The following is a 14,442-nucleotide window of genomic DNA, read 5'->3' as shown; positions in this document are numbered from 1 at the left end:
AGGCGATGTGGAATTAGTTAAGTTTAGGGAAGCTGTTTATGGGACAGCCATGTGAAAATGTTCTATAGCTGTGTGGTTACCCCTGGCTGTTCTAGAACTAGCTTTGTATAGACCAGGCTGGCCTTGAACTCACAGAGATCCACCTGCCTCTGCCTCCACCACCCTGCTTGCTAACTGATCTTGTTGGTCTGATCTTGTGCAGGTCTTGTGTAGATAACCATAGCAGCAGTGAGCTCACAGTCATGTCCAGAAGATGGCACAACACTCTTCCCCATACTCCAGCTCTTATATTCTTTCTGCCTTCTCTTCCATGAAGTTCCCTGAGCCTTGAGTGATGGGATACTGCACCTGGCCAATCTATGAGTATAAACATAAATTTTTCAATTAAAGCTTGACAACATGTCCTTTTTTTTTTTTTTTTTTTTTTTTCAAAAACGACAGTAGTAATTTCCCTCCTAGGTTCTTTTACCTCACCAGTCATGGGCTTTTGACCTGGTTTACAATACTAGGCATGACTTTCTTCCTATAAAGTAGGCCTCAAATCCAGTTCCAAAGTAGGTGGTTGTCCCTACAACATTCATGTCCCACAACTATTGCACCAGAGGGCACACTGTGCCTGGCAGGTCTATTTGCCAATAAATAATATCACTGGTGGCTTTTCTCTGTCTTAGCGTCTCTGGCACTATGATATCTAGCCAGTGGGGAGGAAATTTCAGATCAGTTCCACTAGATTTCTCTGTGTCCTTCAACAAGTGTTCAGCAGTGGAGTCTTACCAGTTAGTTCTGGTAGACAACTAAAGCAATGGCAATAGCTTGGGTTTTTGTTTTTTTTTTCGGGGGGGGGGGCGCTCTGGGACCTCACTGATCAATAATCATGGGAGGGCATGCACTAAGGTTTTCATTTAATAACTCATACCTTCTTCGAAAAGCATGTCCACCCAAGCACCGTACCTGTGTTCAACATACCCCCTCCTTTCATTCATTTTCTTTTCCTTCCTTCCTTCCTTCCTTCCTTCTTTCCTTCCTTCCTTCCTTCCTTCAAAACAGGCTGTGTAGCCCCGGCTGCCCAGGAACTTGCTGGCTTTGAACCCAGAAATCTACCTGCCTCTGCTTCTTGAGTGCTGGGATTAAAGGCATGTGCCAACCCTGTCTGGCTTTTATTTTATTTTATTTTATTTTATTTTATTTTATTTTATTTTATTTAAGATGTATTTATTTGGGCCAGGGAGATGGCTCAGAGGTTAAGAGCACTGCCGCTCTTCCAGAGGTCCTGAGTTCAATTCCCAGCAACCACATGGTGGCTCACAACCATCTACAATGAGATTTGGTGCCCTCTCATGGCATGTAGGCTAGCATGCAGACAGAACACTGTGTACATAATAAATAAATCTTAAAAAAAAAAAAAAGATGTATTTATTTGTTGCCGGGCAGTGGTGACACAAGCCTTTAATCCCAGCACTCGGGAGGCAGAGGCAGGTGGATCTCTATGAGTTCGAGACCAACCTAGTCTACAAGAGCAAATGCTAGTTCCAGGACAGCCAGGGCTACACAGAGAAATCCTGTTTTGAAAAACAAAACAAGGGGCTGGGAAGATGACTCAGAGGTTGAGAGCACCGACTGCTCTTCCAGAGGTCCTGAGTTCAATTCCCAGCAACCACATGGTGGTTATGAGATCTGGTGCCCTCTTCTGGTGTGCAGATATACATGGAAGCAGAATGTTGTATACGTAATAAATAAATAAAATTTAAAAAAAAGAAAAACAAAACAAAAAGTATTTACTATGAATACAATGTTCTGCCTGCCTGTATGCCTGTGGGCCAGCAGAGGGCATCAGATATCATTATAGATTGTCAGCCACCACATGGTTGCTGGGAATTGAACCCTGTTGCTCTGAAAGAGCATCCAGGGCTCTTAACCTCTCAGCCATCTCTCCAGCCCCCTCTTTTTATTTTTTAACTACCTACATACTCAGTGTTTTAACTATCCTGTCTCCCATCTATATATATATATATTATATATATATATATATATATATATATATATATAAATTTCAAGAGAGGTATGTTTCTAGACGAAGGCATCCAAGGAGAATAAGTGGGAAAACAAATGAAGGTACAGTCCTAGGGGATAGCAATATGTGAAGGGACACCTAACAAAATGCTCAGAGCATGGGTATGTCTGGTCAGGGGTTGTATTTGGCTCACTGGAAAAGAGAAAAGAAGGGCACAAACAAGAGAGACTAACCCCTTGGTTACCCTGTGACTTGGATTACATGTTGCATTTCAAAATACATAGGGTCCTGGTCCAGTCCAAGTGCTAATTGGAGCCCTTGACTGTAGATGGGAGAGGGGTGATGAGCTGGGAGCTTGGTGATTGTTCTAGACTATGCCAGGAGTCAGCAGTCAGCAAAGCATAACCAGAGAAATCGAGAGAAGGGGGGTGGCCTCAGGAGCTAGCCAAAGGGGCTGCTGGGCTGGCTGGCTTGTGTTATGTTGGGGCCTTTGTCCTACTGAAATTGTCCACACAATGGAGCTGGGTTGCATGCTGACATGGCACTCTGAATGTGATCTAGGTTAGAGAGAGTCTACATGATGGAAACAGAAAGGAATGGCCACCTGTCCCCGAGGGCCACATCTCTCCACTCATGAATATTGAACTCACCAGAGAGTTTGTTGTCTACATGATAGACACAGGTTATGTTAATATATGATTAATTCACAAATCAATTAATTTTCATTTTGCTTTAAGATATCATATGTAGTAGGCTGGAGATGTTGCTCAGTAGAGTGTTTGTCTGTCATGCATCCCCAGTGATGCATGAACAGTACAGACCTGAATCACAGTACTCGGGGTGGAGGTAGGAGGTCCACAAGTTTAAAGTTGCCCTCTGTCGCATGGTAAGTTTGATGCCAGCCTGAGACATTGGAGACATAACGCTCAAAAAATATATATACTATTATGATCGACAGTATTATAAAGGTGGTGCACATTTTTCATCCCAGCATTCGAGAGGCAGGCAGGAGGATCTCTGAGTTCAAGGCCAGCCTGGTGTACACAGAGAGTCAGAGCCTGGTGTACATAGAGAGAACCTGTCTAAAAGAAAAGTTGTGATAAAGGCCATGCATACTAGTGCACACTTGGGAGTCAGAGACAGGAGGTTCATGAGCTTCTGCTGCATAGCAAGTCTGAGATAAGTCTGAGCCGCAGACTTCAGTGTTAGTTTCAAACTAACAGTGGCTGGAGATATGGCTCACTGGCTAAGAGCACTTGCTGCACCATGCTGAGTTTGGACTCCAGAACCCAGGTAGCAGCCTGGCATGGTCTTGCATCGCTGTGGGGAGCAAAGACAGAACAATCCGTGGGGCTTGCTGACTGCAAACCTATCTAGGGAAAGAAACAAAACCAAGAGGCAGCCCCACGTTCAGGAAGAGACACTCTCTCAAAAAATAAAAATAAAAAGAGTACTTGCCGCTCTGCTAGAGGACACATGAGTTCTGTTTCCAGAACCCACAGGTAGCTCACAATTGCCTGAGACTCCAGCTCCAGGAGACATGAGGCCTCTGGCTTCCCAGGACAACTGCACTCACACATGCCTACACATTTAAAAATAATAAAAACAAATCTTTAAAACAAAAACCTTTAAGACTGAATGCGGTGGTGCCTGTACCTAGGAGGTAGAGGGAGAAGGCTTAAGAATTCAAGCCTAGTTTTGTCCACATAGACATCCTATCTCAAAAAAAAAATATATTAAATAAGCAAGAACCAGAGCTGCAGACATGGCTCAGCTTGCAAACTCGACAATCTGAGTTTCATCCGTGGAATCCATATAAGGATGGAAGAAGAGAAACAACCCCAAAAAGTTGTCCTCTGACTTCTACACAATGACACTCCATGTACACACACACACACACACACACACACACACACACACACACACACACACACACACACACACCCTGATGATAATAACAAGTAAAATGTTTAAAAAAGACATATATTTTGAAATTGCCCAATTTTATTATCTTACAAATCATTTCTCTTCTTCTATGGTTTCTATTGAGAAAGAAAACTGGAGGGGCTTAGAATGGTAGAGAGTTCACTAACCGAGCGTGAAGCCCTGGGTTAGAGCCCCAGAACCACAGAACCTGGCTGTGGTACTGCTCTCCTTCCTCCTGTTGAGGCTCTTCAGGGCAAAGAGCGAGGATGAGGAGAAAAGGCTGACGCAGCCAGGACAGCAAGCTTTATCTTGCTTTACTCCTTCTCTGGCACACCTGCAGAGATGGCAGGTGTTTTCACTTGTTTGGTTTAGCTTTCATTAATTTTTAAATATTATTTAAAACAAATAACTGGGAAGGTATAAACCATGGCGCTCATGTGGAGATCAAAGGATGACTTTGGGGAGTTGGTTCCCTTCCTCCACCACAAGGGCTGCAGGGATCAAGCCCAGGTCATCAGGCTTGGAAGCAAGTTCCTCCAAACACTGACCCATCTTAAAGGATCAGAGGATCTTGGTAGAGGCGATCCTTGAGGCATGCTCCCCAGTGGGAGCTCCGTGCTGGGAACAAGTCTCTTGTCCTGGGCAGCCAGCCTTGGCTTTGAGGACCGCTGCTGGTTGGTGAGCCTGGTACAGGTGTCCGGTGAGGTTAGGTAGTCCAGCCACGGCTCTGCCGTAGGTCTGTGCCTGCCACTTGACCCTGTTCAGGGGAGGCTTGTATTCTGAGACAGAATGCAGGAACATCTTGGCCATAGTTCCTTCACTCCTGACTGTACTCTAGCCACCTGCCCTCTCACCCCTTGAACAGGACAGTGACACTGAGCAGGTACTGAGGCTAGTTGGCTGCTGGGACTTTAAGGAATAAGCAAGACAGAGAAGACTGCTGCTGGACCAACATCTCAGTAAGCCACACTTACTGTGAAGCAGGTATGTTCACTGTATTAGACTCAACAGCTCAGGATTTGGGGTGACTTGATTTAGGTCTATCTCCAAAAGCTTCCTAGGTGGGTTGCATTAGTCAACTGCCTGTCATAAGAGAAAACCTCAAGACAATATATTTTGTGAAGAGAAAAGTTTGCTATTTTTGTTTTTGTTTTTAAGACAGGGTCTCTCTGTGTAACAGCCCTAGTTGTTCTGGAACTTGCTCTGTAGACCAGGCTGGCCTCGAAGTCACAGAGATCCACCTGCCTCTGCCTCCCTAGTGCTGGGATTAAAGGCACCTGCCACCAACGCCCAGCCCTGTTTTCATTTTTTTGTTCTATTTTTTTTTTTTAAATCTAGGTTAAGGCTGAGTGTAGTGTAAATGCACCCAAAAATCCTAGCTACTTAGAGCCTGAGGTATGAGGACGATTGTGAGTTCAAGGCCAGCCTGGACATTACAGTGGCATCCTGTCTCAAAAATTAATAAAAACAAACTAAGCTAATAGAAATTGACTGATATGCTACATATATAAAATTTAAGTCACTTTTGTGAATTTATCTCCAGTTAGGGTTTTGCTCAGTTAAGTTTATTTATATTTACTGTGTGTGTGTGGCCAGGACATGTGTGCAGAAGTCAGTAGACAATCTGAAAGAATCGATTCTTTCCTTCTGCTATGTGGATCTGAGGAATCAAACTCTGGTCAGTCAACAGCCTGGGTGGCAAGCAACTTAACCCACTGAGCCACCTCACCGCACCCCCAGTTATGTTTGAAAGATGCTGGTATTTAAATGGGGAGTGTCGTGTGAAAGGAGAGGGCCATGGAATTACGAACATTTTTTGTTTGTCTGTCTGTTTTTTGAGACAAGGTTTCATTTATAGTCCAGGAAGTTTTCAAATTCATATGTAACCCAGGCTGGCCTCACACTCGAAAGCCTCCTGCCTCAGCCTCTGGAATGCTGGGATTACAGTTGACTTCTGACGAGAGATAAAGGGCGGAGGGTCTTGCTGCAGATAAGGAAATCTGAACATTTGGTGACGACTTGACTCCCTGCTGTTCCTCTTATAAAAGGGTACCAGGTTGTGAGAAAATATTTTTGGTGTTAAGTGAACCCTTGGCTATTGATAGGCTTCTGTGTATTAAATGTTTTGTTCTGTGTGAGCCAGTGAGCCATTTACCTCCTTTTTTTTTTTTTTTTTTTTTTTTTTTTTTGGTTTTTCGAGACAGGGTTTCTCTGTGGCTTTGGAGGCTATCCTAGCACTCGCTCTTATAGACCAGGCTGGTCTCAAACTCACAGAGATCTGCCTGCTCTGTCTCCTAAGCACTGGGAATAAAGGCGTGCACCACCACTGCTCTATCTATCTGTCTGTCTGTCTGTCTATTAATCTCATCCATCCATCTATCTTGAGACAAGGTCTCACTCTGCATCTCCAGGGCTTGCTTTGAATTCATAACCTCCTGCCTCTACCTCCCATGTGCTGAATTACAGGCACATTACCAGTGCTATGGTCTCCTCTTTGTATGGTTTTATCTCATCTGTATATATCCTAAAAAATGCATTTTTACCCTATAGGTAGGAGCTCTAGCAACCAGACCATATCCTCATCCATTTTTACATTTTAAAAAGATTATCACATATATATCTATATATATTTTTTTCTTTTAGGTTTATTTATTTTATGTGTATGAGCATTTTGCCTTCATGTGTGTATGTGTACCGCATATGTGCCTGGTGCCTGTGGAGGTCAAAAAAGGCATCAGATCCCTTGGAACTGGAGCTGTGGATGTTTGTGAGCCATCGTGTGGATGCTAGGATGGAAGCCCCATCCTCTTCAAGACAACAAACGCTCTTAACCTCTGAGCCATCTCTCCAGCGATTTCTCCTCCCATCTCTCCAGATAGAGACAGTAGATGTGGAAGAGAATGTAGATTGAGACGGCCCTCCTGTATAGCCCTGGCCAGCAGAGTGCCTGTCATGTAGTCTAGGTTGGCCTTGATCCTGCTGCTTAAGGCTTGGGCACTGTCACTTTAATCTTGGTAAAGGGAATCCTAGAGGCCTCATGCCCCATGCTCCATGTCAGGCATGCTCCGTGTCTCTCATCCCATGTGACTGACCCTGGCTTTGAGCATGGGTGGTGGTGAGCCTGGCACAGATGTTTGGGGTGAGATCCTCCTGCCTTAACTGCCATGGTCTTGGATTATAGGCATATGCTATCACACCTGCAGATGGACAACCCCTGGAACGTCTAGAAACCATTTTGTTGCTGAGATTTGTCATTATTATTGAGTGTCACTGACTGTTAACTCGTGTTGACTATTGAATGATATCCCTATTGCTATCTACTATTTGTCATTTCACTTTCCTGTTGGCAAGTGTCTGCATTGTTTTTGCTTTCTTGCTGGCTGCTCTTGTATATGTCTGCTGGAGTGTCTATAGAAGAGTTTCGCTCGGATATAAAGGTGCAATTCTTGGGTGAGAAAATATATATTTGTTCATTTTTTGCACATGGTGCTGTCTATCTGTCAAAAAGTCTATCTTAACTTATACTCTAGCCAGTACTTACAACTATTTCTGACATTTTGTGTCCTCACCCACACCTGCCCCAACATATGGTACTAAGGTCTCTACTATTACCCTTGATATGTTTACTCTTGCTGGAAGCAGTACAAATCCTGTGTTTTCTAGAGTTGACAGAGGTGACCAGAATCTAGGGACATTGCTGGGTGAGATGAAACAAAGGTTACAGAACCTGAAGTCAGGAGACTTGAGGGGCTCCTGGAACATTAAAGAGTCAGAAGATGTTGTTTCTCCCGAATCAGTCCCTCTGAGTGCCTGTGACCTCGGCACCTCCTGCTGATAGGCACTTGGAGCCCTTCTACTGACACTGTAACATTTTTCCCCATCCAACTTAAAACTGGGTATTGCAGGAGGATGGAAACACAACTGACCTCTTTCCTCCTTCTCAGACCCCCAACCCCTCTTTCAGTTTATGCTCTCTCTCTCTCTCTCTCTCTCTCTCTCTCTCTCTCTCTCTCTCTCTCTCCCCACCATTTAAAAGGGCAGGCTGAGGGTTTGGAAAGGGAGGTGCTGGCCCGGGTTGGGGGTAGGGAACTCGGGACTCTGAGAAAGCCAGACACAGCAGAACTATTCTGTTCCAGAGATGCAGGGTCCACAGATTCCTGTCCAAACCAGCCAATGGGAGAAGGCCCTCTAATCCCAGGGCACTAAAGAATTCTCCTCAATTATTCAATTTCCCTGCTGCACCCCACTCCTTACCCCACCCCCACCCTTAACCCTGATAGAGTCAGAGGAGCCTGAGACCCCCAGGAGTGAGCCCAGTCTATAACCTGAGAAGTGAACTCAACCTGACTACCTTTAGGAATGTCCTAAACCAAATGTCAATCAGGACCACGAACCTCCACTTTGACACAGTCAGACAGACTGTTCTAGGTCTCAACCCATGAACCCCATACTCCTGGTTCCTGGCTCATCCCCCAGATGAGAAGAGAAAGGAAAATGCCAGCCTCTCCATCAGATGTTTGGGAATGGATTGGGACATCCACAGGTGTGAAGGGGTTAAGAGGCAGAGCCAGTTACCCCAGCCTGCCCCTCCCAGGGATTAATAGCGCTCTCTATAAAGGGGACTGTCCATCCAGTCAAGTCCAGGGGCTTATTAGGGACCCAGGCACTGTGCCCACCCCCCATTACCATGTGGGAACTTCGGTCTGCCTCCTTTTGGAGGGCCATATTTGCTGAGTTCTTTGCCACCCTCTTCTATGTCTTCTTTGGGCTGGGAGCCTCGCTGCGTTGGGCCCCTGGACCCCTACATGTCCTGCAAGTGGCTTTGGCCTTTGGCCTGGCCTTGGCTACACTGGTGCAGACTGTGGGTCACATTAGTGGAGCCCATGTCAATCCTGCAGTCACTTTTGCCTTCCTTGTGGGCTCCCAGATGTCCTTGCTCCGTGCCTTCTGCTATATGGCAGCTCAGCTTCTGGGAGCTGTGGCTGGAGCCGCTGTGTTGTACAGTGTCACCCCGCCAGCTGTCAGAGGAAACCTAGCACTCAACACGGTAAGGGGTGGCTAAGAGCCGGGCAGGGGGCATGGTATCTGGATTGTTGCCCTAACATGCTTGCTCATGTATGTACAAAGGCGTGTGTGTGACTGTGTGTATGTGTGTAAGAGAGAGAGACTGTGTGTCAGAGAGAGAGACTGTGAGTGTGTGTGTATGTATGGTATGTAGGGGTGTGTGTGTGTGTGTGTGTGTGTGTGTGTGTGTGTGTGTGTGTGTGTGTAGGGGTTATGAGTGCTTAAGCGGGGAAAGGAAAAAGCATAGAGCCCTCCATGAAGGATCAAGAAAGCTTAGCTCATATTTCAGCTTTCCTTCCAACTCTACTTAGGCTCTTTTGTTGTTGTTGCTGTGAGCTGGGGATCTAGTGCTGACTTTCCTATGAAGCCAAAGATATTCCTCCTGCTTCTAGCCGGAAAGTGCTAAGATACCAGGCATGCCAGAACCCAGGGCCTCAAGCAGGCAAGAAATATCAAATGAGCTTTCTCCCCAGCTCTCCTTCCAGGTTCTTAAGGAACTTTACTCAGTGTCCTGGCCCATGTAAGTGCGATCATTTCCAAACAGCAACAAAGAAGTGCCGTTAGAAAAAACTAACGAGAAATACACCAGCTGGAGGGGTTACATGCCCTTCCTGTCCCAGGGGCTGACCGATAAGAGGATGTCTGCTGGTGATGGTAATAGCATGGCAGTGCTAACAATTGCCTCCCTTTCCTCCCCCCTTGGCCAGCTGCATGCTGGGGTAAGTGTGGGCCAGGCCACCACTGTGGAGATCTTCCTGACGCTCCAGTTTGTGCTCTGCATCTTTGCGACGTATGACGAGAGGCGGAATGGCCGCATGGGCTCCGTGGCCTTGGCTGTTGGCTTCTCCCTCACCCTGGGGCACCTATTTGGGGTAAGCAGGAGAGGTGGGAAACTTCTTACTCCAGGATTCTAGGGACCCCAAAGCATTACCAACCCGTAAGGGTTCTTTTTTCCCTACACCACCTTTAACTGTATTACTCATTCTTTTCTTTATCAACTGGTACGAAGGGATAGACTTTCTTTTAACTACAACTGGGCTGTTCTTCTGGGTCCATAGTTTTGTCCCCAGATGGAATACCAGTGTCACTATCTACTGTGGAGAGTTATGAAGCTGGTCCTGCCCTGTTTGCTGCTGCCTGGAGACAAGATGCCAGCTCTCACTGGCAATGCAGGCTGTAGAGAGAGAGGCTGGAAGGTGGTCGGGGTGGGAATGTCTCAGCTACAACTGTGTCTTTTGCAGATGTATTACACTGGTGCAGGGATGAATCCTGCCCGCTCCTTTGCTCCTGCCATTCTCACCCGGAACTTCAGCAATCACTGGGTAAGTAAGAGTACAGGGTAAGAAGAGCACAGGGTGCTGTTGGCAGGCTGGACTGCAGGTTGCACCCCATCAGGATGTGTTGGCTGCTCCACCAGCGCAAAGCTAAGGGGGTTGTCAGGGACCTTGGCACACTTGCAAGTGCACATTGCATTATTTTGTCCAAAAGAAAAGCTCTTAGCTGGGAGTGGTGATATATGCCTGTAGTTCCAGCGCTTGGGATTCTGATGCAGGAGGAGTATTTGAGGGCAGAAAGTTGAAGCTGGTATAGACGACACAGGAAGTCATCGTTTCTGAAACAAATGGATGGGAGGCTTTTGCTCATACTGGTCTTCTCTTGTTGGGCTTTTTAACTGAGTACCCTCTGGATTTGAGAACTAGAGGCTATTGGATAGTCAATTACATTTGAGACAAAACTTCTAGTTCCAGAAGTCAGAATCTATGCACAAGGGTTCAGCAGCACCTTAGTTGTTCTACTTTTCTAGTCTTGTATATGATTCTGACTAATAACTCATTCTTTGTCTATGTATGTATGTATGTATGTATGTATGTATGTATGTATGTATATGTGACCGTTATCTGTGTAAAGCAACTAGCACAGATTCTGGCATGGAGTGATCCTCAACAAATAATGGCAATGCTTTGGTTGCTTTGGGTATATGTAAGATAAACATGAAAATCGTTCCATAGAATCTGCCAGTTTGTACAGCCGTTTCCACGGCAGCGTTAGTTACAACAGCCAAGAGGTAGAAGCAACCCCAATTCCCCTTGCTAGAGGAGTGGAAAAGTCAAACGTGACCTGTGTGCACATGGAAGTTCTGATACAATATAACATAAACCTCAGGGACATTATGCTAAGTCAAATTGCCTGTCAACCACAGGTAATTTTTATATAGTTCTACTTACACGAGGTAGAATATTCACATCCATTCAAACCAGCCAACATGGTGGTACAAACCTACATTTCCAGCACTTGGGAGGCAGACTCAAGAGGATCAGGAGTCCCAGGTCATCCTAGGCTACACAGCAGCTCAGGGCCAGCCTGTGCTACATGATACCACAAAGAGGAGAAGGGGCTGGAGGAGGAGAGGAAGGAGAGAAAAGGGAAGAAAGGAAGAAAGAAGGAAAGAAAAAAGAAACACAATTGTTAGAAACAGAAAGTAGAAAGGTAGCTGTCAGGGGCTGGGGTCAGCCTATATAACTAATGCCTATATAGTTTTATTTTTACAAACTCAAAAAATCCTGGAAATGAGTTACATAACAATGTGAATGTATTTAACACTACTGAGCCACAGTCTTTTTTTTTTTTTTTTTCAAGACAAGGTTTCTCTGTGTAACAGCCCTGGCTGTCCTGGAACTCACTTTGTAGACCAGGCTGGCTTCAAACTCACAGAGATCCATCTGCCTCTGCCTCTGAGTGCTGAGATTAACAGGCATGTGTGCAAGGCTCTGCAGACGGTTGATTTTTGAGTCAGGGTGTCACTCTGTAACCCAAGATGGTGTCAAATTCACTGTATAACCCAGCCTGGCCTCAAACTCAAGGAAATTCTCCTAAGTTGTCCTACTAAGTGCTATGATTAGCACAAGCTGGTTATCTCTGCTTATGTACACTTTTTACCCCCATCACTGTGTAAACTTGGATAGTGGTGCATGCTTGTCATCCCAGCACTTGGGAAGACCAGAGAGGAGTTTAAGGTTATCTTTAGCTACATAATGAGATCCTGTACTAGGCAAAAAAACAATAAACAGACAATATTTAATAAGGTAAATTTTATGTTATAATTTATCATTTTCTATGAAAAACATATAAACTAGTTCAAAATAACAACTAGAATAATGTATGCTTAGGAGGTATAGGTAAGGTAGAGGAATAAAAAAAGAAAATAGCCAGGTGGTGGTAACACACACTTTTAAGCCTAGTACTCAGGAGGCAGAAGCAGGAGGATCTCTGTGAGTTTGAGGACAGCCTGGTCTACAAAGTAAGTTCCAGGACAGCCAGGGCTACACAGAGAAACCCTGTCTCTTAAAAAAAAAAAAAGGGAAAGAAAAAGTTAGTAAATCAGAAGAAAATGACAGGTTTTGATGTACAGTAGAGTCTAGATATTTTAAAAAATAATATTATTTATTTTTGTTTTTTATTTTGGATTTTTTGTTGCTGTTTTGAGACCAGTTCTCACTATGTAACATTGACTGCCTGGAACTTGCTCTGTAGACCAGGCTGGCCTTGAACTCCCAGAGATCCACTTGCCTCTGCCCCCTTAGTGCTGGCATTAAAGGTGTGCACCATCATGCCAATCTGTATTTTACTTTTAAATCTATATAGGTATTTTGCATGTATGTCTGTGTGCTACAAGTCTGTCTGGTGCCCTCAGAGGCCAAACAGAGTATTCAGATCCCCGGGAACTGGAGTTACAGATGGTTGTGAGGTGCCATGTGGGTGCTAGGAATTGATCTGGGGTCCCATGCAAGGGTAGCAAGTGCTCTTAACCAACCACTGATACATTCTCCAGTCCCATGGAGTCCAGACTGTTTGTTCAGTGCTAGAACACATGTTCCACTCTTGGAGGCTTGAACACAGCAGCAACAACAAAAACCTGCACTGACTTCTACTTAGACAACACTCAGTTGTGTGGGACAAGCACAGGAAGTCTTCTTTTTCCCTGAGAGTCCCGAAGCTTGAGCATGCCTTCTTTCTTTCCACAGGTGTACTGGGTGGGCCCCATCATCGGAGGAGGCCTGGGCAGCCTCCTCTATGACTTCCTCCTCTTTCCCCGGCTCAAGAGTGTTTCTGAGAGACTGTCTATCCTCAAGGGAGCCCGACCCAGTGACTCCAATGGACAGCCCGAGGGTACAGGGGAACCTGTGGAACTGAAGACTCAGGCCCTGTGAAAGATCCAGGTGGAGAGAGGAGTAGATGGAATCTGGGTTTCAAAGAGGCGCCAAGCCAGCCTTGGATGAAGAAAGAGACTGTGGGGAGGGGCATGTACTTCTTTATTTTTTAACTTATGTGTGTGTTTCATTTTTTTTTTCTCTTTTGCTGTGTGAAATCTTTCAAGTTGCATTCACGATCTGGTTGGTGCAAACTTCCCTTCCTCCCTGCCCCAACTACCTTCGCCGTGTGCGTGGCTGTTCATATGAATGTGGGTGCCTGCGTGTGGCTGTGTCTGAGTTTGGGGACACAAAAGCTAGGGAAGGAAAAAGAGGTGTCAACATGTTATGTCCCTCCCCCAGCCCAGTTTGGTGAGCACAGAGAATCTGAGAGCTGAAGTTTCTGGCCTTTACCCTGCTTCCAGTCAAGTGTATGGATCTTAATTTTTGAAGGATCAGGGGAATGGAAGTCACTTCTCTCAGGAAGCAGACAGACAGACAGACAGGAAAGGGGAGGCAAGGCATGTCAGGGGGTGGGTGGGAGAGGAATTGGAGATTTTATTTCCAGAACACTAGGCAGGTGTGCCTAAAAGTTTTGAGGGAGCTACTGGGAAAATATAGCCTACTTACCTCAGGGATACTTGCCCCTGAGTCTGGGGCAGAAGGAGCTCTGAGAAAAGAAAACATGGGGCTTGAGATGTTCTGTAAAGCCACATAAACCTGTCTACATCCACTAGCTGGGTTGCGTATTCATTCAGAAGCCTTGGACCAGGGACCTTCCAAACGAAATAGGGGTTGGGTAAGCCTAGAGTCTAGAAAAACGAAGTGTTTAAAAGGCCTGCGGGCTAGCCCTTTGCAAATGGTACCGAAGCCCCAGCATTAACGACCGAGGCTAAAACAGGAAATCTGGTGTCTGAAGCAAATTTACAGGAGTTGAGGGGGGCAAGGTGGGGAAATTTATTTAGAGCAAACTGAGATTTGCAAATGGCATCTTTGTACTTTTATCACTAGCTCCGTAGTCTTTCCTTTTTGTATGTCCTTTTCAGCCAGCTATCTTTCCCCATGCCTCAGAATACGATCTCCTCTAGCCAAATGCTTAATTCCGGACTTGATTTTTTGAGCCCTATCTTGTATTGTTGGTAAAATAGCATCATCACAGCAGGGGCGTAGGTGACCCTGAACTGAACAACGAATATTTATTGCAGATCTTTCTATTCTGAACCTCCTGTATATACTTCGCAAGCTTTAAGACGT

At 45.4% G+C, this 14,442-nt stretch overlaps 1 protein-coding gene across 1 annotated transcript; it reads left to right on the top strand.

Moving 5' to 3' along the window:
* Positions 1–8,624: 8,624 nt before the first annotated feature.
* On the top strand, positions 8,625–13,284 carry Mip (major intrinsic protein of lens fiber). The gene is made up of 4 exons (XM_027392749.2): positions 8,625–8,984; positions 9,709–9,873; positions 10,243–10,323; positions 13,024–13,284. The coding sequence occupies exons 1-4, from the start codon at positions 8,625–8,627 to the stop codon at positions 13,207–13,209; spliced, it is 792 nt and encodes a 263-aa protein (XP_027248550.1). The 3' UTR covers positions 13,210–13,284.
* The last annotated feature ends 1,158 nt before the right edge of the window (positions 13,285–14,442 follow it).

Source organism: Cricetulus griseus, assembly GCF_003668045.3.
Source record: "Cricetulus griseus strain 17A/GY chromosome 1 unlocalized genomic scaffold, alternate assembly CriGri-PICRH-1.0 chr1_0, whole genome shotgun sequence".
NCBI classification, from domain to species: domain Eukaryota; kingdom Metazoa; phylum Chordata; class Mammalia; order Rodentia; family Cricetidae; genus Cricetulus; species Cricetulus griseus.
The sequence above is the reverse complement of the archived record's forward strand: the minus strand, read 5'-3'. Positions and strand labels throughout refer to the sequence as shown.

Excerpts from the sequence above, each read along its gene's own strand:
- Mip (XM_027392749.2), top strand. The coding sequence starts at position 8,625 with ATGTGGGAACTTCGGTCTGCCTCCTTTTGGAGGGCCATATTTGCTGAG. Across the intron at positions 8,985-9,708 it reads GAAACCTAGCACTCAACACG|CTGCATGCTGGGGTAAGTGT; the intron begins GTAAGGGGTGGC and ends CCCCTTGGCCAG. Across the intron at positions 10,324-13,023 it reads GGAACTTCAGCAATCACTGG|GTGTACTGGGTGGGCCCCAT; the intron begins GTAAGTAAGAGT and ends TTCTTTCCACAG.